Source organism: Mesoplodon bidens, assembly GCF_964165515.1.
Source record: "Mesoplodon bidens genome assembly, chromosome: 2".
In the NCBI taxonomy this organism is placed as follows: domain Eukaryota; kingdom Metazoa; phylum Chordata; class Mammalia; order Artiodactyla; family Ziphiidae; genus Mesoplodon; species Mesoplodon bidens.
In genome coordinates, this window is record NC_138177.1 from 33,255,460 (window position 1) to 33,282,523 (window position 27,064).

Consider the following 27,064-nt stretch of genomic DNA (forward strand, 5'->3'; position numbering starts at 1 on the left):
CTTGGGAGCTAGAATCCAAAACAGTGGTTGCGCTTGTGGGGCCGTAGGGGGTCTAAGGGTTAGGATGGAAGTGGGCAAAGGATGGGTTGGCTGGAAAAGAGGCCACTACTCTTGAAAGGTGACAGAGGACACTTGGCTGGTAAGAGTAAGAGTGTCAGATGAGAATCTTTGGCCCGTTAGAAAGGCCTTGGGTTGTTGGGATGGGCTGAGGTTCATCTGTTTCCTTTTAAGGGGACTTGTTGGCAAAGCTTTCTTGCTGAGGCCTCTTCTCTGGGCTGGGGTGAGAACCTGGCCATCCAAGGCAGTGACCAGAGCACAATACCTGGAAGTGAAGGGCATCTCAGAAGGAGGGCAGGAAAGAAGGCACGTGCCTGTCACTGTCACAGAGTCTGACTCCAGGATTTGCCTTTGAATTGGTCTTTTAAGAAAATGTCTCACTTTTCCTCCTTGGTAGGAAAAGAGGGGTAGGTTAAGGATGACTGGGTAGGAGGGAGCATGGAGATAGAGGGTCAGGCCCGGGGGCAGCAGAAACCATGAGCTGCTGATTCTCAGCTGATTCCTGCTACATCCTGCTTCCTTCAAACGCTCTTAATACGTTGCAAAGCATTACTATGTCCCCCACCCCTTGTTTCATATTATAAAATACAAACAAATGACAGAAAAGGTCAGTTGGCTCGCAGCCGCCCACTGCTTAGAACTGCAAGGACCGCCGTTTCCTCCCCGCCATGAGACGGTGGCTGTAGGGGCGCATCTTCATTTCCACGAAGGGGATGGAGAACTCGTGGCCTTTCCAATGGTACCAGTTGATCCCCTGGGAAAGAGAAAGATAAGCATGTCAGATCACCCCTACCCCCTCAACGGAACTGCCAGCTTGAAAAGATAGGGGATGATGAGAGTGGAGAATCCAAGATGTGCGTTTAGTCGTTTTCCATTAACATGAAGCTTGAGGCTGAGTTCCCAAAAAGGGCAAAAGAGCAGAGATTTTTTTCTAGCTTTTCTCTTTAGACATTGCCAGTAGCCTGGGTCTATAATGGGAATGAGTTGCAGGTCATTCCTTATTGCTGGCTTTCTGGTTTTGGCTTTCAGGATTTGCACACACCAGTAACTAGTATTGAATTTCAAGTTCCCAACAGTATAGAAGCATTTTGAAGAGCATAACTGTGTTTGACTGCTCACTCCTGATGGGAGAGTCAGGTGGTTTCCACCTATCAGGTGACCAACCATCTTGGTTTGCCCAGGACTAAGGGGTGCCCTGGCTGCTAGCCTTTCAGTGCTAAAATTGGAGAGGTCCTAGTTGGCCCACTTGTGGTGTCTAATGGGGAAAGACAGTCCCGTTTACACTGCTATTTCTGATCTCTCCCTTCCTAGGACACTTCTTTGGATGAAGCTGAGCCTCTGAAGCTGTCCCTGAACTTGATAAGCTTTCCATGGGATATGCTGGATGAGGAAATGAAATGGGACTTGACTGGTTGTCAAAGGCTTCTCTGGGTGAGTTCCAGCTCCTGAGTCCAGGTGCCTCCCTTTTCTTCCTCTGGCTTCGACTCTGTCCTGCTCTTATCCCAGTGTCTGCATTACTTTCCTCTTTATGAGAGTCCTTTCTCAATACTCTGAGTGTACCTTTTTAAAAGGGAAATGTAAGACCCACCTGTGTACTTAGAACATAAAGCCAAGGGACGTGGGCTGCACGGCTCTGGGTCATTCATGCAGCGGCAGAGCTTCACCCACCTGGCTGTGCCTGGACTCCCCGTATTTCCCATTGAGGTTGGTCCGGTGGCAGTTCTTATACCACCAAGCCCCCTTGTATGACATGGCACAGTTGGTAACTGCAACATCATTGTCTCTGTCCTCTGTGGAGAAAGGGCGGCCCTGATGATAGCTGAGGGAATCCCCTGGAAAAAAGACACATTCATGAGGCCGTCCAACCTGTTGTTCTTTTGTCAGGATGTTCTGGACATTTGACCCATGCCCAACAAACCTGGCGTCCGCTTAAGAGACCTTCCACTCACCTCTCTGTTCCTATCTGGCTCCTCAGCCTGGCTGCACTGAGCTCTTACTCCACCTACCCCTTGGGTCCACTACTTCCGTGCTGCTCTCCCCAGCTCATTACAGTAAGTCCCCTACATATGAACCTTCAAGTTGCAAACTTTCAAAGATGCGAACCTGTGTTTGCACGTCCAATCACGTAAGTTAGTTCACAGGTCTGGCATACATTGTCACGCGCGTGCATCCTCTCCAAGTAGTTGTGCTTTTGTGTACTTTGTACTGTATAGAGTACGGTAGTACAGTATCTTTATTTCTTGCCTGTTCACTCGATGCCAGCCCCTGTATGCCAGCTGTTGTACTGTACTACTATACTTTTCAAGGTACTGTACTATAAAATTAAAAATGTTTATTTTTGTGTGTGTTTGTTTTTTATGTATTATTTGTGTGAAAAGTATTATAAACCTGTTATAGTGCAGTACTATATAGCCGATTGTGTTAGTTGGGTACCTAGGCTAACTTTGTTGGACTTAACGAACAAATGGGAGTTACGAATGCGCTCTCGGAATGGAACTCGTTTGTCTGTAGTGGACTTACTGTGCCTCACTGCCCTGGCCTTCTGCTCAGAACTCTGTCCACTCAGCTCCACCTCACCATCCCCGTCTGTTTCTTTCAGGCCAGCACTGGGACACAGACATTCACGGCTCCTTTTGTCTCAGAGGAGACAGTGATGAGCCATGGTGACCTGGGCCAGTCCGGGTCACCACCGTACAGCCTGGCTTTCTCCATGGCTCATCAGGCCCAGTCAGCTCACACCCAGTATCTCCCTGTTCAGAACTTGGGGCCACATGTGAAGAGAGACATTAATTAACTAGAGTTCCTGTCCATAGGAAACAGGATGATAAGAAAATCCTAACCATGTCAGAGGAGAAGTGGTTGGGGAAACCAGGGCTGTATCTTGGGGAAGAGCAGGCTTGAAGGGGGAGACAGTGTCCATTATCACTGACTCCAAATATTTGATGGACTATTGAGTAAACAAACAAACAATCCCCCCCCGCAAAACAAAAACTCTTTGGGAAAAAATGAGGGTCAGTAGGTAGAGACTGCAAAGTGGCACATTTGGGCTAAATATACGAGGAGAAATTAGCTAAATATTAGAGCTGTTTATTAATGGTATATACTATTTGGAGATATGGAGAGATCTCTATTCTTAGAGGCTGGGTGTTCTCTTGTTGGGATGTTATGCAGGGGACTCATATGAATTGAGTATTTGAGGTGAGGTATCAAACCGTAATTAATTTATACCTACTGGCCAAACTTTTGACAGGATTTGTGGTTAGAAATGTTGTGAAGGGGCTCACACTACTGAATGAGTGTTGTCTTAGATGCTTCTGAGGTCACTTTAAGCCAGGATAGGTCATAGTTCTGATCCTGTGGCTTCTGAGTCCACACTCACAGTGGCCACTCAATGCCTCCAAGTGCTTCTGGCCACAGCTTAACTCTTAGGAAGATGATCTTTGTTTTATGGGGAAGACTGATTCCTTCAGGCCAGTTGGGTCCCTAAGTCCATATGTCATTATTTCTATCCCATCTTTTTCATTTCCCCCTCCTGTCTCTAAAAAACCAGGTTTTGTGTCCACCCAGAGCTAATCCCACTACTTGTAACTCATTCTTTCCCATGTCTTCCAGGTCCTGGAGAAGGCAGAAAAGATTTCTTATTTTTTCCTTTTTTCATATATATATATATATATATATATATATATATATATATATATATACACATATATATATATATATATATTAGGGTTTTCATCTCCTCTCACCCTAACTCATACTCATATCCTTTGTCTTAAAAAATCTTGAATTAATCCTACTCTCTAAAGACCCTTTCTTTACCATCAATTCCCTATGTTGTCTCTACCCACGTTCCTACCTTCTCATCTCCTGCTTGTCTCCCTGTAATCTAGAAGCTGACCTCATTACTCCCTTGGAACAGTTCTCTCCCACTTCCACTCTGATGTTGCTTTCTGCTTTCTCAGATATGATCCTGATGTTGGTCTTTGTCCCCTTCCCAAATCTGGCTCCCCCTCCCATTTCTGCTTCGTATATCCACCTCATATATTCAGTACATTATCTAAGTCTTGGTTTTTCTCTCTCAAACTGCTGTTCAGATTTGTACTTTTCTCTTAATTTCTAACATCAGTCAGGTCTCCTATAATCTCCTACCAGGATTAATGCAGCAGCTCCTGCGGGTCTCTGTTCTTTACTCAGATTTACTTTATGCTACTTACGGCTGTCACTTTGATCTTCCTAAAATCCCACATCGATTGTGTCTCTCAGGACCCACCGTGGCTCCCCACTGCCCACCATATTACGACAGAATTCCTCTGCCCCCTCTGTTTTAAGGCTCTTCAGGGCCTGGCTCCACCTATTTTCTTTTTATTCTTTCTGCACTCACACCCTGTCCTGGACAGCCAGGCCCTTTGCACTTTCCCTCCCTCCATGGTAACTGCTCCTTTTGTGATTTTTCTCCCAGGATTTTCCTTCCCTGGAATGTTTCCTTTACCATCAGGATCCAGTCAAATGCCACTGCCTTCATGAAGCCTTTTTCAACCACCCAGAACCCCCTTCTCTGAATGCCCGGTAAACTGGGGGTGAGTACCATTCATTTTGTGGTGAGTTGCTTCTTAATGGTCTGTTTTCATAAATGGATGTTTAGTTCTTGCAGAGGTTATGTCTTATGCTTCTTTTGAGTCCTCACAATTCACACAATGAACTTTTAGGGGTTGCTCAACAACCTTTTATTGATAACTTGACTTGGAATTTTCAGTTCTAATCCAATTAGAGTCCTGGTTAGAGACTTGGATTTTTGTAGCCTTGAGAACAGTGGAGATGGGAGAAGGGGCTGAACTTGGAATTGGAGGCCATGGGGATGGATTGTTGCCAGAAGGGCCAGTAAAAATGAGCAACATATAAGATAAAGGCCAGGGGACTTGGGCAATAGTAAATGCCGGAGAGAGGTTGGGCTTTTCCTCCCTGGAGACCTTCCAACCTGGAAAGAACAACCATTGTGTGAAGTTGCCCAGAGAAGGGGGCAGCCTACATCAGCCTAGTCTCTCATCTTTTGAAGAAGATGAACTGAATATACGACATAAGAGGTCAGACTGCAATTAATTTATGATGATTTGGCCCAATTGTTGGTGGGACTTGCCTCTGAGACATGACAGTAGAACGCAGTCCAACAGTTATGACCTCCATGGGGCCCGGTAGTGAGACAGAGCTGCAACAGAGGCTGCAGCAGCTGGGCCCAAGTTAGACAGCTAAGAGCATAGGCCTGGAGCAGGTGAGGTGGAGGGAGGGAGGGAGGCCATGTAAGGAAGTGGGAGGGCTTGCTTCTCTTTCTGTGGGAGAAATAAGAACTGCTTTTCTGCAGGCGCGATTCTAATCTTAGGGAGTGGTTGGTATCAGGTTATTTTTGCAATGATTTAGTCTGATATTTTGTTTAATACACTCCATTTCAATGGCTATTTTATGCCCAAAGTGTGGTAAGTTGGATCTTTGGTTGGGGCACTTTGGTCAGGTCTGATTGCCATTGGGAATGATCTCCCATATGAAAAACAACAAGGGAAAGTGTGTCTTCTCTTTGGAGTAACAGTACCTGGCTGAGCAGAGAAATAACTGAGCAGATGCAGTTGTTGAAGAGGCAACACTTGGATGATCTTCTTAATTCCAAGAGTTATAAAAATGTTGCTAAATTTATATCCTAGCATTTAGCCTATAATTGGAGTTAATGAAAGGACCAATAACTCCATGTACCAAATAGTGGAATATTTGGCAAAACAGGTTTTAGGAAATGTGCTATAAGAGAACCCTGGAAATAGATTGGCAAAGCCTAAGAAGCAGACTGGATATTATGTTCTGATAAAACTATTAATGCAACAGAGCTTATAGAGATGGTTTTGGTCTACTTAGTGGAAGTGCCATAAAAATCTGTACAGAAAATGTGACCATGTATGGGGTTCTCGTGGAGGAATGAAAAGGAATGTGGCCCATGGGGAACATTTAGGAGCTGTTGTGTGTTCCTTGATGGAGGTGTTATGGTGACTGCTGATGGAGGGCAGTAGAGCTCAGAATGGGGGGACCTGTCTTCTTTTTATTAGTTCAAAGATGGTTTTCCTAGTTGTCATTACAGGGGAGATTTCTACCAGACAATAGATGATTATGCTGTCACTGGATAAGAGCCTATATTGATTAATCTAGACAAGAAAAATAATCCTTCACCCTCACATTGTACTTTTTTTGGTTAACTTTAAAAGCACTTTCGCTCTATTTATCACATTTTTTTCCTGACTGCTCTGTGAACTAGGACAGGCATCATTATTAAGATTTTCCAGATGAGGAAACTGAAGTCCTGAGAAATTGATTTCAGGTCACCTGAGTGGTGAGGGGCAGCGTGGACCAGAGGCAGTGCGCCAGCCCTCTGCCCTCCTCCTTGGCTAGCGGGGAATTCTGCAGCTCAGGCCTAGAACGTGGGGCCCGGTCCTGCTGCACGCCCACTGCCCTCGGGGGCTGCTCGGGGCCAAGGTACCTGCGGTGCCGTTGTAGCCTCCTATGCGGAGTTTGTACAGGCTTCTGCTGCCCTCGACAGAGAACTTGTCGTAGTAGGCGAAGGCGGCGTCCTGGCCGTCACGCATGTCCACGCGCAGCTCGTAGCGGCCCTGGGACGTGATCCAATGTATGTTGTCCAGCCCTGTGGGGAAGAGCAGAGAACGCAGTCAGCCTGGCCTCAGTGGCTTTGGAAATGGGAAGCAAAATGTGACTGTGGCCTCAAAACAGATGTTCTGGGAAAGAGGAGGGGTACTGGGGTTGCTTTTGCCTTCAGTCCTTCCCAGGTTGTTATCAAACAGACCTTACCAGACTGAATTTCCTCCTGCAAAAAGACCAGACCAGTTCTGCTGATGAGTTCCCACCGCAGGTCAGCTCAGGGGTCCTACCATCTAGTCATGACCCAGTACCGGACAAGCCCCTGAGCCTCAGGATTCCGGGCCCTGTCCCCCGCCACCTCCCACTCCAAACCATGATGTTAGTTGAAGATGACAAGAGGCATCACATGGGTGTGAATTCTTTGGTGTGAGTGATAGGAAGCAAGAAGTAGAAACACTGATCAGAGTAATTCACAGTAGGCCCTCGGGGTCCAGGATGTCCTACCATCTCCTAGGAGCCTGGGAGGGGGTTCCGTCCACCTTTAATTACACTGCCCCTTGTTCTCTCAGCCTCCAGCCCTCCTGAGGCTCCCATAACTGGGTCAGAGAATATTGTCACCTGTCTCCTAACTCCAGTTCTTTTCTCTCTAATCTACTTGCTATATCTTGCACTGCTACGTCTTCACTCGTCTTTCTGGGCAGTTACGCTCCCTCACCCACTCTCTCCTTGGCCTCTAAGCTTCCCAGGCCTTGGTCTAATAGATCCTTGTAAGGTGCAGACCCCGTGAGTCCAGAGTTAGGCAGAGCCCAGCTCTTCCTTGGTGATATTTTCTCATATGTATTTTCTTATCTCTCTGCCCTGGATGGCTGTGCTCTGGGACTTTCTGATTTTGACTACCTGCCCAGACTTTGAACCACTCCCCTTGCATTGCTGGTGATCTTTGAGTCCTCCTGATTTCTACCTGCTTACTGAACTGGGGTCCTCTTGCTTTACTGTGACATTTGATATCTATCAGAGTACACGATGACTTAGAATTAAAAAAATTGCAGAGATGGAAGGGAATCTAGAGATTACTTAGGCTAGTCTCTTTGTGTTGTGGAAAAAGGAGGCTGAAGTCCAGAGAAGTGAAGTGACTGGCTGAGGGTCACCTCGATCTTTCTGTTTCCCTATCCTGTTTGAGAGTTCAAGCTTTATGTTAGTTATATGTTGAAAGCTGTTTGCTATTTGCTGTGTGCCAGGTTGCTGTTACCCTAGGCTTGTGCTTGTGTGGAAATGGCGGATCCTGGCGGTGCCCTGCCCGGATGCCCTTTATTTTTTATTTTGTACTGTTTTTATTTTGAAGGAGGGAGATGTTACAGCATGTTTTCTAGTCTAAGATGTATAGGGGAAAATTCAATGAAATAGAGAGAAGAGAGAATTGTCAGAGGGGGAAAAATGGTCCTTCAAAGGCACGTCGAAATAGGAGCCAACACACATCTGCAGAATTTGGTTAGATCACAGTCCAGGTGCCCTTTAATTGGACAGTGGACATAGCCCCCAGCTGCTAACAACTCACAGCTGCCTCCTTCTTGGATCATTGCCCTTGACCGAACAGGAGTTGCTCTACTCTGGAAGTTACCTGCTCCCTCCCCCACGTCTTGGGGCAGACCTCCATCAATACCTGTAGTGGAGGTACCAAATCCCAGCCCCCTTGTCCCACTGGGGACCAATCTGAGGAGCAATTCATGCTCCAGAGCTTGCCTGAGGATCAGACTGAAGCTAATCTCCCACCAAGATCACACATTTCCCCCCCTGCTCTATGCTATTTCCCTCATTCCCCTTCTGAGAGTGCTCCCCTGATAAATCACCTGAACAAGAATCCCTGTCTCAGGTTTTGCTTCTAGGGAACCCAACTTACAACATAAACCATGGGTCAGAGTGTTACCCCTAACCTGAGTATTGTCACCGAACTACACATCACCAGGCCGTGCTTCTATTTAAGAGCCCTCCCCGGCTCCCTATTACTTATGGCATTGATTCAAACCCTCTCTTCCCCACTTTAGGTACCACAACATGCCTTTGTTCAATGCACCTTACCTCATTTTCTTCTTTCCCTGAGCTGCATCTTTGCTCTGGTTGGATGGTTTTTCCATTGTCCTGTTTGCACATGTCAAAAGGATCCCTGCCTTCCCTCTTTTCTTGTGTGCTTCCCTCCTGCATTCTTCTTACTCATCCCTCAATGCCTTCTCCAGGAAACTGACTCTTCTTTCTCTGAATATCTGCAGCCTTCTTGTCAGTAGCTCATAGATTAGAACAGTGTTTCCCAATGTGGGAGGGCATCTCTGATGATATGAGAAGTATTTGGGGAATAAGGACTAAATAACTTTGAACATGTAGGGAGAAAGATATTTCCAAATTCTCTCTTTTTCTTAATAGATTAAGGGGAAACCTTAATCCTGATCCTAACGGTAACTCTCAGTTTGGATCTTGTACTTTGTGGTTTATACCCAACACTTTCTAATCTCCATTTTTAGTACCACCAATACAGCAACAACTGGCATTTAATAATATATATACTGTTTTCTTTTCATTGAATTTATTTTTGAGACTCCCTTTTATTTATGGCACATGATGACTACTAGCTTTCCATTTTTGACGCTGCTGTAAAGTTTCTTTCACAAAACAGTAGATTTCTTTAAAAAAACAAGCAAGATATAGAAAATTCAAGTGCGTGATAGTTCAGATATTTCCCAGATATGGTAAAAATTGTGAACATGGTGTACGGTAGCTGAGGTTTGGGAAACATGAACACTGTCTGCTATGGATGCATTGATTCCTGTGCTTTATACTTATCTCCCAAACTGTTTGTAAATTCTTAGACGGTAAGGATATTTTGCTATTTACTTGGCTTCTCTTTCAATGTTTTTATGTGATTTTTACCTTATATTTTTTATTATGTTCAACAGCAAATACAGATCTGGGCATCTAATAGGCACTCAATAAATTCTTATCAATTGATTGATTGATTGATTGTTATCTACACTTTAGGTACCTACTATGCCCAGCCACTGTGATAGATAATGAGGTTAAAAATGAATATGGTTTGGTCCCAGCCCTGAAAGAAGTTTACATAGTATAGTCAAGAGAGACAGAAAGGAAAATGGACACTGACTTGGACCACAGAAGAGAAAGTAGCTAATTCTCCCACAGGCAAAGGGTGAGAAAAATGGGTAGGATAGGTCCTATGGAGGAAGAAGAGGTTAGCTGGGCCTTTGAATATGCACAGAGCACAGCAAGGTGTATGGGGGAGGGGGAGAGTTGGATGGCAGAGCGTTCCTTGCAGAGGAAACATTAGTGATTGTAAGGGTTTGGCGTTTGGGGTGGGGAGGGATAAACTGGGAGTTTGGGATTAACAGATACACACTACTATATATAAATAGATAAACAACAGGACTTACTTATAGCACAGGGAACTATATTCAATATCTTGTAATAACCTATAATGGAAAAGAATCTTAAAAAGTATGTGTGTGTGTGTATATATATATATATATATGTATATATATATACATGTATATATATATGTGTATATATATATATATATATATATACATATATATATATATACACATATATATATATAAAACTGAGTCACTTTGCTCTACACCTGAAACATTGTAAACCAACTATACTTCCATAAAAAAAGGGCTTGGGGTCTGGTGTTGGTTGGGGGGTGCAGGGAAGAGGAGCAGTGCTCTTGGTGGTGGGGCGCAGGCCCAAGACGAGGGCCTTGTACCACAGCCAAGGTGTTTAGTCTTCACGTGCTGGTGATGGGGAGTGGCTTAAAAGCTCTACATATGGGGTTAGCCGTTGCTCAGATTTTGGCGTGAGGGAGATGATTCTCCTGGCCATGTGGACAATGGGTGGTCCAGGAGGCAGGAAGGCCAGTGAGGGGTTGTTATATGAGCATCCAGGAGAAAGATGTTGAGGCTAAGCAGGATAGTGACAGGGGAGAGAGAGAGGAGGCCACGAATACAGAACACAGTTATCCACCTTTCCCCTGTCTCCCTTTATAATCACTGTGAAAATCCAACCAAGAGGGAGATGCAGGGAAAAATAAATTCACTGCTCTCTAGGATTGACTCCACTGCCATCTGCCTGGGTCATGTGTGTGTTTACCTTCTCACACCAGTTCAGTTCTCAATCTACACCTCCTGCTTATGTCAGACCTCTAGGAAATTGCCGGTCACCTCTAATGTCATTTTCATTTTTTCCCTTCCCGTCCCAAGTCAGTAATAACATTCTTCCAAGGACCTAGAGCCGAGTGACTGCCTCATTTCTCTTCTGACCTGCAGGCTGGCTGGCTGGTGCCTGGCTTCTGAGAGATGACCAGCCATCCTGTTGCTCCCTTTGCCCCCTCCCCTCACCAGGCAGCTCTCTCCCTTTGTAAAAGTTGCCTCATGTCAAGACCCATCAGCATAAGAGACTATTAATGAGGATGGGAAGAGACGGAGCAAAGAGGAAAACACCACAACAAGATAGAAACAGATCAATAGTGGAGCCTAACAGAGCAAGAGGTACTGAAAGCAATTCACGAGCTGTCGGCTTCTCAAGGGACACAGGGTTTCTGATAATCCCAGATGGACACAGAAAGGAGAAAGATGGACAGAGAGCCGGAGCTGCATTCCAAGGGAAACAAAAAGGAGGCGTTACCCAGCCAAAACTCATCCTCCAGGTTCCCGAAGCCAACGCGGTACTCAGCCCATTTCCGGAAAAAATCAGTTTGGCCATTCTGCCGCCTCTGGAATACCTGTGAAGAGAAAGAGGGGAAATGAAGAAAATGCTAAGGAAAATAAACTCTAACGAGTAAAACTGCTATAACTGGGTTTTATATCTGCAGTGACAAAGATTCTCAGATAAGCCACCACTGCATTACGGAGCTTGGTATTTGCACAGCAGTCGTAGGAGATGCTCAGAGCCCTTCTCTGATGCGCAGCGGCGCTTGATGAATAGGCCAGGGTGTAATGTTGACACTTATTTGCACCCCTGCAATGTAGAAAGTATATGAAGCCCCCAACTAGTCAAGGGAAATAGGCTTGGCTCTCAAAGTAATCTTTTTGCACCACAGAATGCAGTAGAAAGCATTTCTCACCAAAAGAATGGGACCAACTTCAGATCAGCTAGGAACTGTCATCATCGTATTTCAGGCAAAGCAATTGCATATCATTCACTTTCCGAGCTGTTTAAGTGCTAATTTCATTTACCCTCCAATACATCAGCCTCGACTTCAATTTCCAATTATGCTTTAAGAAGAAGGCACAAATATGTCAGAAACATAAAAGAAAATGCCTCCCAAGAGTGGCTGTTACGAGCACAGCCACCATGTAACTCCATTCAACAGCTATCCATTTTGCACTGTGAAAAATCCAGCGCTGTGTGTTGGTGCTAGAGGAGGGATCCGCAGGAGGAGGGTGGGTGGAGGGGCTGGGTTTCCATCTGCCCTGACTGAGCTAATGCTGCTCTGCTTTCAGGCCAGGCTGCCGGAACTCGCCCACCTGCGTAGTGGCCTGTACTGATGTGTGAGGCCATTCACCAGGCTGTCCTTCCTCTTCTCTCTGTACTGCCCTATCAGACATGGGAGGAGGGTGGCGACAGGAAGTGGTGTCTCTCTTTTCCCCACCACTTCTCCTCCCTGAAGGCTATGACAGCTCTGGGGAAGAACCAGAGAGGCCAGGGAAGGATGGGGACAGGGGTGGCCTTTGTAACTAGAGGGGGCTCTCCGGGTTCTGCCCCTCATCTGCTCCGCCATATGCAATTCTGCAATAGAAAGATCCTAATCATCTCCCCATAGAGACTCACCTCCTCCTGCAGGGGACTCATCTCCTCTATTTCTTTATTATTTCCGCAGTCTTCATCAGGCAAGACCCTTGGGCCTCTCTGAGCCACTACTCCCTTTCCCTCCTGCATGAACTATCCCCACAGAAGGAGCAGTTTTCCTGGGGGTCCCTCACTGGGCTGGGCCACTGCAGCCTCGATATTCTTATTCCTTCCTCTGCCTCACCAAACCTATGGGCTTCTGAGCAAGGCCCTGAGGACAATGCAAAGCCCCAGGTTGGGCATGAGGGGAGTGGGTGAAAGGATGGCCAGAGGATGGTGAAGTGTGGATGGATGGGTGCTGAGCCAGGTGGACTGAAGCATCAACGATGCCGGTGGGCATGGAGAACAGCCGCAGGTACTCACAATCCAGCCACCCCCGTCGGTCGTCATATCGCAGTACACCTGTAACTTCCGGCTTAGCTCTCCATTGAGGAAGATGGTGTAAACCCCGCTCAGAGTGTCTCCATTCATCAAATGCTGGGCACAGTCTTGAGGATGAGGGAAGACCCGGCCCCCTGCACAAGAAAAGAGGCAATTTCCGGAAAGGGTCCTTTCTCCCACTATGCATAAGAGCCCCTTGGATCAGAGAACAGTTTAGAAGGTCTCACGGTACTTCATCAAGAGCTGTAAGGAATCCTCACTGAATATGTGTATGAATCTTGCATTCCCTCTTTTCAACTGATGTTGGATTTATCAGACAGTACACAGTTTTACGGGATCTGAGGACCAAAGAGCTGTGTTCACTGTGTGGCTCCCCCGTTCACCTACTTGTTTAGCTTAGGCAAATAGCCTGACTTCCTGGCATCATCTTTTTTATCAGAAAGATGGGGATAATAAAAAAAGTCCTCCACCAAGGGTGAAGGTATGTTAATGTACCTAGTAATTGGTTACTTAGGCAATGATTACAGAAGCATGGAGCACAATAAAACACTGCAGAGTCCACCTTTCAAAAGAACAAGAGGGATAAAGCACAGCTGTCCCCCGTCTTCACAGCAGCCAGTAAGGAATGCCCAAACAAGCTTAGCGTTACAAGAAGATGGATATCTATTCCTCCTGCAAAATAATCTCCTGATTGCACTTAATCAAATGGCCGTGTTTTACAGTTCAGTTTAAGCTTAAGGAGAGGGCAGAGGAAATAAATTGCTGCTCATCTTTCAGAGAGAACAGCCCTATTTGTAGAACAATATCTAATTAGCTGAAAGAAAAGCTTAAATCATGTGTCTTGAGGAGCTTAGCTTCAGGGCAGATTTTAATGTTTAACAGGCAAGCCAGAGAGCAGAGGTCCCATAGGAGGAGCTGTACTGGGCTGCAGGAGCTGATGGAGCAAGTTAAAGGCAGAGCTTGGCATGGGAGGAAAAGTAGTTTGGGTGTTCTGTAAATATATGACCTCTGGGTCAATGGAAAGTGTGGTGCAGTTGATGTGGTTCTGCATCCTTGAAGGGTAGCAGAGCTAGGAGGAGAGGTGGGGTAGGGACTTCATGGGACCTACAGTGCCTCTTAGTGGTAGAACTCATGCACTGCAGGTGTGACAGAGGGGCCCCTTGGAGTCAGCCGGTGGGCCAGAGCAAGTGGCAGCATAATGCCACACAAGGGAGGTAACATAGCAACCTCACTGAAGCATCCTGTTAGGGGTTCGGTAGACTTTATTCAAGGCCCCTCTCGGAGATGTGTTAACTCCTCTTGCACAAGGACTGTCCAGCTTGCTTCCACACCATGGTCAAGGGTCGCTCGCATTTAAGGTAGTTTAGAACAAGGCACCGCCTGCTTCAGGCATACACCAGGGAATAACAATATATTCCTATAGAACTAGTATTTTACCAAGTGTGCTTTTACTTCCATTTAATTCTTGCAAGAAACGCAAGAGGAAGGCAGATTGTTATAGATTGAAGTCTTACTTTACAGGGAAGGAAACTGTACTCAGAAAGATCACATGACTTCCTCCATTCACTTGAACTCAAGTTTTCAGACCCCGAGTCAAGTGCTCCTTGAACTCTACTAAAGCAGGGGATATAACATATGATACCGTTTACTGGATCTATATCTGTCCAGATAGCAAATAATTAACTAAAATCTATATTTATCTTATAAGCATATAAAGCCCCAGAGGTTAAAGTTACCTCAAAAAGTTCTATGTTCACATTAAATATCTTAACCCTCTCAAAACGTATTTCCTTAATAGCTGCAGAAAAGCTCTTAACTTTCATCTCCAGCCTGTCCTAGATCTCGGTAGAGTTCCTGATCCCACCTGTTCCTAGAGGGTCCAATTACGTTTCAGGGGTAGGTGTGGGTGAGTGCCTTCTCTCTCCCTGTTGCTTTGGGAGCACAGTGATTATTTCCTGGCTTCCAGGCCATTCTCTAGTGGATCTCTGAAGCAACCATCCTGTCTGCCTTCCTTTCTCCCCTCTTTTCTCACTGCCTGAGTTTCTCATTTTAGATCAATACAAAACATGCTTGGTCTTCAGCTCACTCCTACCTTATGCGCTAATAGCCCTTTCTCCTGAATCAACTCAGCGCCTTAAAGGGGCCAGAACCCCAAATTTCTTCCCAACGTCCAACATGTCCCCCACAGAACATCTTCTCCCAAACCTCAAAACGACAACCTTATCCAAATACACGTACAAAACCAAATGAAACTTTAGAACAGACAAATCAATAATCTTATACAGGCTTCTTCACATTGATAAGATCAATTATTTAATTTTTCTATTACAGATACTTTCAAAAGGCTCAAACATGTTAGTTGCTTTAAAGGTAGAACTACCAAAAACAAATATAGGAAAATGAGATGGTTTGCTCTGGAGGAGAGAAGTTTTTAAATATCTGAAGGGTGGTCATATGCCATGTGTAAAATAGGTAGCCAGTGGGAACCTGCTGTATAGTGCAGGGAGCTCAGCTCTGTGCTCCGTGGTGACCGAGATGGGTGGGATGGGGGAGGGTGGGAGGTCCAAGAGGGAGGGGATATATGTACACACATAGCTGATTCACTTCACTGTACAGCAGAAACTAACACAACATTGTAAAGCAACTGTACCTGAATAAAAAACATTTTTTTAAAACAGGGATCCATTTTTATAAAGTCAGGAAACAGGAATAAAATCAACTTAAGAAAAAATTGTGAACTAAGGAGTGTCAGAAGTTCTGATGGGGGCTTCCCTGGTGACGCAGTGGTTGAGAGTCCACCTGCCGATGCAGGGGACACGGGTTCGTGCCCCGGTCCGGGAAGATCTCATACGCCGTGGAGCGGCTAGGCCCGTGAGCCATGGCCGCTGAGCCTGCGTGTCTGGAGCCTGGGCTCCGCAACGGGAGAGGCCACAACAGTGAGAGGCCCGCGTACCACAAAAAAACCAAAAAGTTCTGACGGGATGAAGGTCTCGGAGTGCACCTTGGGAGAGGAGAGGGGTCGTGTTTTCTTCCTTCTGAGCCTTCACATTGGACTGGTCGGTGGAGGCACTCACCAGATGTGTGTGGGACTGATTCATAGTTGCTGGGTGTGCTTGCCTTACCTTTGACAAATGGCAAGGCCACCTGGTGGTTTAGAGACTCCACTTATCATAATTTAGTCTGTGGCATTAATGGAAAGATAATCAAAAGCATTTTTCTTATGAAGAATATCCGCAGCGGCAATATTCACATCTTGGGAACTTGGAGACGACACTTATCGTGAAACCACCCTTCTCCACCCGCCTCTGACCCTTAAGACTGTAAAAGTTTTACCTCATACCACCAATCCATGATTGGTTTTGTTTGTTCTTCTTTCCCTAGTTTCTTAGGTGTAAGGTTAGATTGTTTATTTGAGGTGTTTATTGAGGTAGGATTGTATTGCTATAACCTTCCCCTTTGAACTGCTTTTGCTGCATCCCATAGGTTTTGGATCATTGTGTTTTCATTGTCCTTTGGCTGCGTTGGGTCTTTGTTGCTGTGCGCAGGCTTCTCATTGCTGTGGCTTCTCTTGTGGCGGAGCACAGGCTCTAGGCGCACGGGCTCAGTTGTTGTGGCTCACAGGCTCTAGAACACAGGCTCAGTAGTTGTGGTGCACGGGCTTAGTCTCTAGGTATGTTTTGATTTCCTCTTTGATTTCTTCAGTGGTCTCTTGGTTATTTAGTAACGTATTGTTTAGCCTCCATATGTTTGTGTTTTTTACGTTTTTTTCCCTGTAATTTATTTCTAATCTCATAGCGTTGTGGTTGGAAAAGATCTTTGATATGATTTCAAATTTCTTAATTTTACCAAGGCTTGATTTGTGATCCAAGATGTGATCTATCCTGGAGAATGTTCCATGTGCACTTGAGACGAAAGTGTAATCTGCTGTTTTTGGATGGAATGTCCTATAAATATCAATTAAATCTATCTGGTCTATTGTGTCATTTAAGGCTTTTGTTTCCTTATTACTTTTCTGTCTGGATGATCTGTCCATTGGTGTAAGTGAGGTGTTAAAGTCCCCTACTATTATTGTGTTACTATAGATATCCTCTTTTATATGTTAGCATTTGCCGTATGTATTGAGGTGCTCCTAATTTGGGTGTACATATATATATATATATATATATATATATATATATATATATAATTGTTATATCTTCTTGGATTGATCCCTTGATCATTATTTAGTGTCCTTCCTTGTCTCTTGTAACAGTATTTTAAAGTCTATTTTATCTGATATGAGTATTGCTACTCCAGCTTTCTTTTGATTTCTATTTGCATGGAATATCCTTTTCCATCCCCTCACTTTCAGTCTGTATGTGTCCCTAGGTCTGAAGTGGGTCTCTTGTAGACAACATATGTATGGGTCTTGTTTTTGTATCCATTCAGCAAGCCTGTGTCTTTTGGTTGGAGCATTTAATCCATTCACATTTAAGGTAATTATCAATATGTATATTCCTATTACGATTTTCTTAATTGTTTTGGGTTTGTTTTTGTAGGTCCTTTTCTTCTCTTGTGTTTCCCACTTAGAGAAATTCCTTTAGCATTTGCTGTAGAGCTGGTTTGGTGGTGCTGAATTCTCTTAGCTTTTGCTTGTCTGTAAAGCTTTTGATTTCTCCATCAAATCTGAATGAGATCCTTGCCAGGTAGAGTAATTTTGGTTGTAGATTCTTCCTTTTCATCACTTTAAATATATTGTGCCACTCCCTTCTGTCTTGGAGAGTTTCTGCCGAGAAATCAGCTGTCAACATTATGGGAGTTCTCTTGTATGTTATTTGTCATTTTTCCCTGTTGCTTTTAATAATTTTTCTTTGTCTTTAATTTTGTTCAATTTGATTACTATGTGTCTCGGCATGTTTCTCCTTGGGTTTATCCCACCTGGGACTCTCTGTGCTTCCTGGACTTGGGTGGCTATTTCGTTTCCCATGTTAGGGAAGTTTTCAACTATAATCTCTTCAAATATTTTCTTGGGTCCTTTTTCTCTCTCTTCTCCTTCTGGAACACCTATAATGCGAATGTTGGTGCGTTTAATGTTGTCCCAGAGGTCTGTTATGCCGTCTTCACTTCTTTTCATTCTGTTTTCTTTATTTTGTTCTGCTGCAGTGAATTCCGTCATTCTGTCTTCCAGGCCACTTATCTGTTCTTCTGCCTCAGTTATTCTGCTATTGATTCCTTCTAGTGTATCTTTCATTTCATTTATTGTGTTGTTCATCTCTGTTTGTTTGTTGTTTAATTCTTCTAGGTGTTTCTTCTTTAATTCTTCTAGGTCTTTGTTAAACATTTCTTGCATCTTCTCGATCTTTGCCTCCATTCTTTTTCGGAGGTCCTGGATCATCTTCACTATTCTGAATTCATTTTCTGGAAGGCTGCCTACCTCCACTTCATTTAGTTCTTTTTTTCTGGGGTTTTATCTTGTTCCTTCATCTAGTACATCGTCCTCTGCCTTTTCATTTTGTCTATATTTCTGTGAATGTGGTTTTCATTCCACAGACTGCAGGATTGTAGTTCTTCTTGCTTCTGCTGTCTGCCCTCTGGTGGATGAGGCTATTTAAGAGGCTTATGCAAGCTTCCTGATGGGAGGGACTGGTGATGGGTAGAGCTGGGTGTTGCTCTGGTAGACAGAGCTCAGTAAAACTTTAATCTGCTTGTCTGCTGATGGGTGGGGCTGAGTTCCCTCCCTGTTGGTTGTTTGGCCTGAGGCGACCCAGCACTGGAAGCTACAGGCTCTTTGGTGGGACTAATGGCGGACTCCAGGAGGGCTCATGCCAAGGAGTTCTTCCCAGAGCTCCTGCTGCCAGTGTCCTTGTCCCTTGATGAGCCACAGCCACCCCCTGCTTCTGCAGGAGACCCTCCAACACTAGCTGGTAGATCTGGTTCAGTCTCCTATGGGGTCACTGCTCCTTCCCCCTTGGTCCTGATGTGCACAGTACTTTGAGTATGCCCTCCAAGAGTGGAGTCTCTGTTTCCCCCAGTCCAGTCTAAGTCCTGCAAGCAAATCCCGCTAGCCTTCAAAGTCTGATTCTCTGGGAATCCTCCTCCCGTTGCCAAAACCCGAGATTGGGAAGCCTGACGTGGGGCTCAGAACCTTCAATCCAGTGGGTGGACTTCTGTGGTAAAATTGTTCTCCAGTTTGTGAGTCACCCACCCAGCAGTTATGGGATTTGATTTTATTGTGATTGCGCCCCTCCTACCATCTCATTGTGGCTTCTCCTTTGCCTTTGGATGTGGGGTATCTTTCATGATGAGTTCCAGTGTCTTCCTGTAGATGATTGTTCAGAGTTAGTTGTGGTTCCACTGCTCTCGCAAGAGGGACTGAGAGCACGTCCTTCTACTCTGCCATCTTGAACTATTTTCCTGGCTTTCTTTTAATCTGTTGAACATGGCAAAGTTATTCCTCCCTCGAGTTGTAGTAATTACTCTTCTCTAGGCTTGGAATGCTTTTCTTGTGTGATTCACTCTCATCTTTCAACTCCTGGCTGAAATGTCTCAGCTCAAAGAGAGGCCTTTCCTGACCACCCTAGTTGAGGCCAGGGTCTGCGATGAGGGGAGATAATGGCAAGTGAGTCCCAGTGCAGAGGCAGGAATTTGAATGAAGCCTGGATCAGACCCACTTGCTTATCTTGGAGAGCCTCCCAAAGAGGCAGGAGGCAATTGGGATGCCCCCTGGGGACATAGATGTTGGTGGCAGGCATTTTGGGGGGCTTGTCCTACAACAAGGACACTGGTGCTGGCAAGTGCCATTTTGGAATCCTCCTTCTAGCCTATTAGCACCAGGGGCTTACCTACCCACCAGTGGTTTAGCACTAACCTCATATCCCCTGGACTACACAGGTAGCCTTGCCAGAGCCTGGCCCTGTCCACCATGGGCCAGCAACCGCCACATGGGTCAGGACCAGGCAGCCAACCAGGCCAGAGGCCTGTCCCACCTACGAGCATACCTACAATAGTCAGCCCTGCCACAACAGAAGGGCCCACACAGCACACGTAGGGGGAACTTCTAGAGTATATAGCTCTGGTGACCAGAGAGCAGTGTGCTGCTGGGCCCCATAGGACGTCTCCTATATAAGGCTACCAATCTGAGATGGGGAAACATAACTGACTTACTTAATATGTAGAAATAAAAATAGAGAATGAGGCAAAATGAGAAGACATAGGAATATGTTCCAATGAAAGAACAAGACAAAACCTCAAAAGAACTAAACAAAGTGGAGATAAGCAATCTACCCAGTAGAGTTCAAAGTAATAGTCATAAAGATGGTTGATGAACTCAGGAGAAGAATGAATGAATGCAGTGAGGAGTTTGACAAAGAGTTAGAAAATATAAAGAAGACCCAAACAAAACTAAAGAATACAATAACTGAATTTAAAAAAAAAAAAAACACTAAAAGAAATCAACCGTGGATTAGATGATACAGAGGAACAGATCAGAGAACTGGAAGACAGAGTAGTGGAAATTACCCAAGCTGAACAGAAAAAAGAAAAATAACTTAAGAAAATGAGGATAGTTTAAGAGACCTCTGGAACAACATTAAGTGTACTAACATTCACGTTATTGGGGTCCCAGAAGGAGAAGAGAGAGAAAAGGGGGCACAGAACTTATTTGAAGAAATAATAGTTGAAAACTTTCCTAACCTGGGAAAGGAAAGAGACATCCAAGTTCAGGAAGGACAGGGTCCCAAACAAGATGAGCCCAAAGATCCACATCAAGACACTTTATAATTAAAATGGCAAAAATTAAAGAGAAAGAATTTTAAAAGCAGCAAGTGAAAAGCAACTAGTTTCATACAAGGGGACTCCCGTGAGACTTTCAGCTGACTTTTCAGTAGAAGCTTTTCAGGCCAGAGGGTGTAGCATGATATATTCAAAGTGATAAAAGGAAAGAACCTACAACCATAGTCTACCCAGCAGGCCTATCTTACTGATTTGAAGGAGAGATAAAGAATTTTATGGACAAACAAAAGCTAAAAGAGTTCAGCACCACTAAACTGGCATTACAGGACATGTTAAGAGACTTCTTTAAGTGGAAAGGAAAAGACCATTATCAGAAACATGAAAATTATGAAAGGAAAAATCTCACTGGTAAAGGCAAACATACAGTAAAGGTAGTAGATCAACCACTTATAAAGCTAGTAGGAAGTTTAAAAGACAAAAGTAGTAAAATCAACTATATTCACAATAAGTAGTTAAGGGATACACAAAACAAAAAGATGTAGAATATGATGTCAAAAACATTAAATGTTCGGGGAGGTTAAAAAAACACAATGTAGTGTTGGCAAAAGAACAGAAAAATAGAGCATGGAATAGAATAGGAGTTCAGAGAGAGAGCCATGTATATATGGGAATTTAATATACAGTACAGCACCACGAATCAATGGAGAATAGATGGACTATTCAGTAGAAGATGCTGAGGAAATTGGCTCACTGTATCCCTACTTAATACTGTGACCAAAATAGACTAGATATAAAAATAAATCCAGTAAGTTAATAGAAGGATATATAGAAAAATATGTTTGTGTCCTACAGGCAAGGGAAATATTTTTTTAAGAAAGACTTCAAAGTTCAAATAATAATAGCTAATACTTATCTAGCACAGGAACCCTGATGGACAAAGGAGAAGGTGGGCCTCTCCTTTTAGGGGTTTGCTTGTCTCAGTGAAGTTTACTCAGAACTGTTTACTCAGCTCTACTCAGAGCTGTTTCTAAGTAGTGGAGTGGAGAGAAGCCCCTTCAGTTCCCTACTCCGGTGTGGGGATGTGTGGCATATATAGGAGTAGATCGCAATGAATAGTGGTCATCAGGCTTTCCTTGCCCATTGATAACTATGTGGACTTGCATGATCCACCATCTATTGTTCCAGAACCTAGGGTTTGCCCATTTTCCTTAATTTTCACAACCTCAAAAACTGAAGCTTGTGTTAGAGTATACTCTCGGAGTTTTCCTTAAAAGCCCCAGAGATCAGCTCAGCCTGGCTTTGGAAGAGCAGGGACGGAAGCAAAGGCACTAAAGAAAACTTCTCATTACCCATCTCTGGGTGCTTCACTAAAATGATTGTGTTCGCTTAACCTCAAGGTCAAGACAACCAGTTTTATTGTGTTCACTGTCTCAGAGGACAAGCTTTAGTGAGCGCCTTGTTTGCTTCTTATAGTATTAAAATAGACAATGAAATTGGCTTCTCAGAAGATCATTTCACAAAGTCCCTGTTACTCTGCGGGGAATATTTTTTCCTCATTTATATTCATGTCTCTAAAAGACAAATAGACCTTGAATGAAATTTCAGGTGACAGTAAATTATAAATAATGTGTCCATATTTTTTTTTCTCTTCCATACTACTTGTATTTAATTCCCCCCAGAGTCTTGTGCAAACACCAGAGACAAGAGGACAGGAAGCTATTAACATGACGGAAAGAATGAAATGGGCTTATGTTATGGGCAGGAATGCAACAAGGGGAGACATCTTGATCAAAGGAGTTTTTTGAGGTTTTGTGGGAGCCAGTTCTTCCCTTTTGTAGCTCTCTCTTTTATTTTTATTTTATTTTTTTTTTGAACATCTCAACTTTTTTCTAGACCCTTAAGTAGGCATCTGCTTGAAATGAGTCTCTTTACTTGGCCCACCCAGGACAAGATGAGGGCTTGTCAATGGATGGAGGCCACTTTGGGGTCCAGCTTTAAGCTCTTTTGTTCCCTAACACAGCATAAAAAACGCTTAGAAAAATCAGCTGAGATCAGCCTGTCCTAAGAATAGGATGCTGCTAAGTGGAAAGCTCAGGTACTGTCAGTGAAGTCAGAAAGGATGCCAGTTATTAGAATGAAATTAGCCTCTAAATCCATCAGCCCTCGTTTGCCATAACATAGGATGCTCTGGTGTTCCTCAGCCCTCTTGCCCAGCAGGAGTGATTCATGGGGTTCAGGCCAGCAGGCCTCCAATCTTTCGAGTAAGTGAAGATATTCTGCTCTTTGTTTTTGTTTCTTTCCCTTTCTCTCTCTCTCTCTCTCTCTCTCTCTCTTTCTCTCTCTCTCTCTCTTTTAAGCAAGTGACAGGATCCTGCAGATGGAGCTTGCAGGGTACACTATGTGGCTTCGGAGGTGTGAGGGGAATAAGCACTGGTCCTGATGGAGGGGCAGGAAGAGGGTGGTTTGGGATGTGCTGAGTGTTGGGGGTGCTCAGAGAAGAGCAGAATCAGACCTGAGGGGCTGCTGCCCCAACCTCTCTTCCCAGAGGAGGCCCACTCTCAGGGCATCTCTGGGATGAGAAACACCTGGGCACCCAGGTGACGGAGGCCTTTCTTTTCCCAGACTCCTTGTAAAGGAGTCTAGCTCATGCCACCTATCAAGTAAACCCCAATCCTTCTCTTCTTGAGAACATCTCCACCCCCATACTTAGGAAGCTGGTACCCTTGTACTCTCTTCTTCTTTAATAAAATTTGCTTTTTTGTTGGGGGAATTGGAGGATGGGGGTAGAAAAGGGGGAGGGCGTGGCACAGGAAATGAGGACTCATTAATATTGACATGCAAATGACTCTGTAGGCTTTGTGTAATTTATTCAGGGAAATTTGCACGTGGGGTGGCAGAAAGAGCCTGCAATCAGGGACGCTGGGCAGCATACTCTGCAGGCAGTACCTTTTTGCTTGTTGTCTTCCCTTTGAAGGATACTGAGCATCCTCTCCTCCTAGAGCTCTCTTTAACCAGAAACCCCTCTTCTGTGCTCTGCAGCTGGGATTTAACTATTCCACTCAACCACCATTTATTATGTCTGCTATGTGCCAGGCTTTGTGCAACGTGATGTCACATGCATTACTTCTGTCCCTGAACTTTTCATTCTGTAACTGGTCATTTCAGGGGTTTCTGATAAATCTCCAAGACAAAGCCAGCAGGGTTTGGTATGCATCAGTGATTGAGATTTAAATTTGAGCTTTCCAGTAAAAGTCTGTGAAAACTTCTAAACGTGGACCCATCTTTGCCATGTACCACTGTAGTTGTAGTAGCAAGTCCTTCTCTGATTCCCCAAACTGCTTGGAGCAACTCAGGCAGTAACTTACATTGATGGTACAGGCAAGTGGGCTCTTCAGTGTTCTCCTTCCCGAGGGGTATTGGTCATGCTGCAGTCGCCCAGTGTCAGTTGAAGTCTCATACAAACAAACGAAGAAATACCTAAATACATCCTGATGGTCCCCCTGTGCTGTCCTCCTAACAAAGCCACTATCCTGGTCTCTTCCCCAGATTTCCACGAATTGTCAACCCTCTGTTTATTGGATCTTGCTGGGCCCCCAGCTGGATTTGGGATTCTAACTATTGTACACCCGCTGGGGGCAGCTTCATCTAAGAGAGGCCAGCGGTGGGCACAGAAGCTGGCATACTTTTACAGCCCAGGCAGACCTGGAGCAAGGCACAGCTGCAAGATACTGCAGAAACCTCAGGCATATTGTCATCCTGCTCACAACCACTAGCTGTGGCATTACCAGGATGGGAATTGAAAGCTCATACTACACTGAGCAAGCCTTGAAACCCATGGATTTTTGGAATGAAATGATTAGTTTAGACCTAATAAATATGCAGATCAGGGGCTCTGTTTATGTTTCTGTCATCTGTATTCTTTTTAGGGGAAGGAAAATTTTAATTCAGTGAAAAAGCTCCAATCCATGGGTCTTAGAGTGGTGGCTTGGGAAAGGAAACCCTAGAGGACCCTTTAATTAACCTGTGAATGTGCAGGGAAGAGCTTGACCAAGAAGAGGGTGATGCCTTGGTTCTGAGATAAGATACCCCTAGAAAGGTCATGGAAGGTGAGCGTAACTGACTTCAGCCCATAAAAGAGGTCAAGTGTCCTCCAAATTCCACTTGTCAAGGACCCATCTTGGATTCATGTCTTGGTTGTGTGAGCAAGGTTTATTTTTATTTTTTAATAAAAAATTGTTTTTCTGATTAATGTGCTCATTGTCAACACTTTGCAAGATATTGAAAAATATAAAACAGAAAGAAAAAGGGGACTCATTCATAATCTCACTACCCTAAAGAATCACTAGCGATGTTTTAATGTATTTGATCCAGTGTCCTGCTTTGTTATTCAGAACAAGTCTAGTGGGGGAGGCACCTGGGTAGGGATGGGGGAATTTCTGTCACCTCTCTCTGGTGATGGGAGGATGGGCTCTGGGGTGTGGACAGCAATCCAATCATCCTGGTGCTCTAAGATGGCAGGCAGAAGTGTGTCTAGGGATAAGGAACATGCCTACACTTGCCCAACACTGTGTAGAGCCAACCCCCTCCGAATATGGGAGGGGGGGAGAATTCAAGGTCTGGACTGGGCAGTCCCACATTACAGACTGTAGAGAAGTACCGTGGGAAGTGTTAGAAAGGGTTGTTAACAGCACAGACCCCAGAGGCAGAACAAATGGCGGTCAATCCCAGGTCTCCTACTTGAGAGCTATGGGATCTTGGGTGAGTTACCCCACCTCTCTGTGGCCCGATTTCCTCATCTGTAAATAAGGATACTAGAACATACCTCATAGGCTGTCATGAGAATTAAATAGTACATGTAATGCAGTTAGAACAGCAGTGCCTGTCAGATAGCCCTCAAAGGTCAGGTGTTAGTTTATTTCCTGTTATACACATTAGGACACCCTTATCCCTTAAGGGCATTTCCAGTATCTTCTGCTGATACTTAAATGAGGGGAGGCAGGAAGAATGCTGGATTTAGAAGGAGAAGACCTTGGTTCAAGTTCTGACCCAGCCACTTACTACCATGTAAGTTATTTGATCTCCATGAACCTGAGTTTCATCATCTGAGATGAAATGGGGATAATAAGGCCCTTCTCACCAGTTGTTATAAGGATGAGTTGAGACCATAGAAATGCAAAAGTGCTTTGTGTGTGGAGAAGAACCACAGTTTTAATATTGGGGCTTTACTCCTGTGACTTTTACTAGGTGAATCTGATTACAGGCAGCAGAGGAAGGAAGGGGGGAAGGACAAACTGTGCTGGAAAGACCCTTGCAGAAAATCTCAACAGGAGCCTGCTCTCTTACTTGGTGCATTTAGTTGGTGCAGGTGGACCAGGACTTTGCACTGCTGGTTCCTGTGGTTGCCTTGGTAGTGAGAGGTTCCTGGCAGGGCCTTGGAAGGCAGGAGTGGAGGGAATAATTTTTTTCCTTTGCAGGAAGAGGCAGTTGAGTTTCTCTGATGGGCTCCTCCCTGGTCAAGTCTCAGCAGAGGTAGCCAAGGAGCCAGACGCCATGCAGGGGAGGAGAAGGCATCAGAGCAGCAGGAAATCTCTCACCTGTGGTGAAGGCAGTGGAGGTGATGCTGCTCCGCTCGGTGTCCTGGGCCGCCTGCAGGAGCACCGTGTAGTCTGTGCTCTCAGACAGGCCCTCCAGTCGGATCCACGTGTCCTCCGCATCCACAATCAGCTCCTGCGGGATAAGCGGAGGAGGGAGGTGGAAGGGGGTGAGCAGAGGGGTCACCATGGAGGGCAGTGGGGAAGGGAAGTTCAGGCCCCAAGGCCGGTATTGCAGTGGCCATTTTTATCCTCTCCATCCCACATTATGTAAGAAGGAAACCGTTCCAATAAGCAGGGAAAAAACAGCTCCTGTGTGAGACTGAGGCCAGCTCCTATCTCACGGATGCACACTGGGAGACACTTAGGCCCGGGATTATTGAACCCAGTGGTTTTCGGATTGCACAGGGCCTCCTGGAGCCCTGAGGATGCAGGAACCTAGGCTTCCCTCTTCCACATCCAACAGACTAGCTCTACTTAAATCTATTCTGTGTATTTGGCTTCTGAATATGATTTCACTTTAAAAAAGGATTCCACTGTTAACAAAAATTTGACAACCAGTGCTCTAGGTGAGCTGTTTCAACTGGTCACCTAAAACCGAAATTTGTCATGTCTACTCTCGGCTATATAGATGTAGCCTTTATAATGCTTATCTAGAGGCATATGAGACTGTCCAATTTGGTATCCAGCTCATATTTGCTTGGCCCTGTTAGTGAAAAACCGTTCCAATACTGTGTACTTATATTGGCTTGGAAGCTGGTGTGTCATCATATTGGTCGCATCACCACAACTAAGTGAAGCTGCAGGGTAGATGCCCCCATTACCTAGAGAAGAAACTGAGG

The 27,064-nt window shown here is 44.9% G+C and overlaps 1 protein-coding gene across 1 annotated transcript in view; it reads right to left on the bottom strand.

Moving 5' to 3' along the window:
* Positions 1-691: 691 nt before the first annotated feature.
* The window catches only part of TNR (tenascin R), a gene marked incomplete at both ends in the record, with an annotated part of 77,815 nt that continues 51,442 nt past the window's right edge, over positions 692-27,064 (bottom strand). Inside the window, 6 exons of the mRNA XM_081225381.1 lie at positions 692-811; positions 1,726-1,889; positions 6,569-6,730; positions 11,377-11,473; positions 12,904-13,055; positions 26,226-26,358. Of these exons, the coding sequence (XP_081081507.1) occupies positions 692-811; positions 1,726-1,889; positions 6,569-6,730; positions 11,377-11,473; positions 12,904-13,055; positions 26,226-26,358 (828 nt within the window). The remainder of the gene's footprint in view (positions 812-1,725; positions 1,890-6,568; positions 6,731-11,376; positions 11,474-12,903; positions 13,056-26,225; positions 26,359-27,064) is intronic.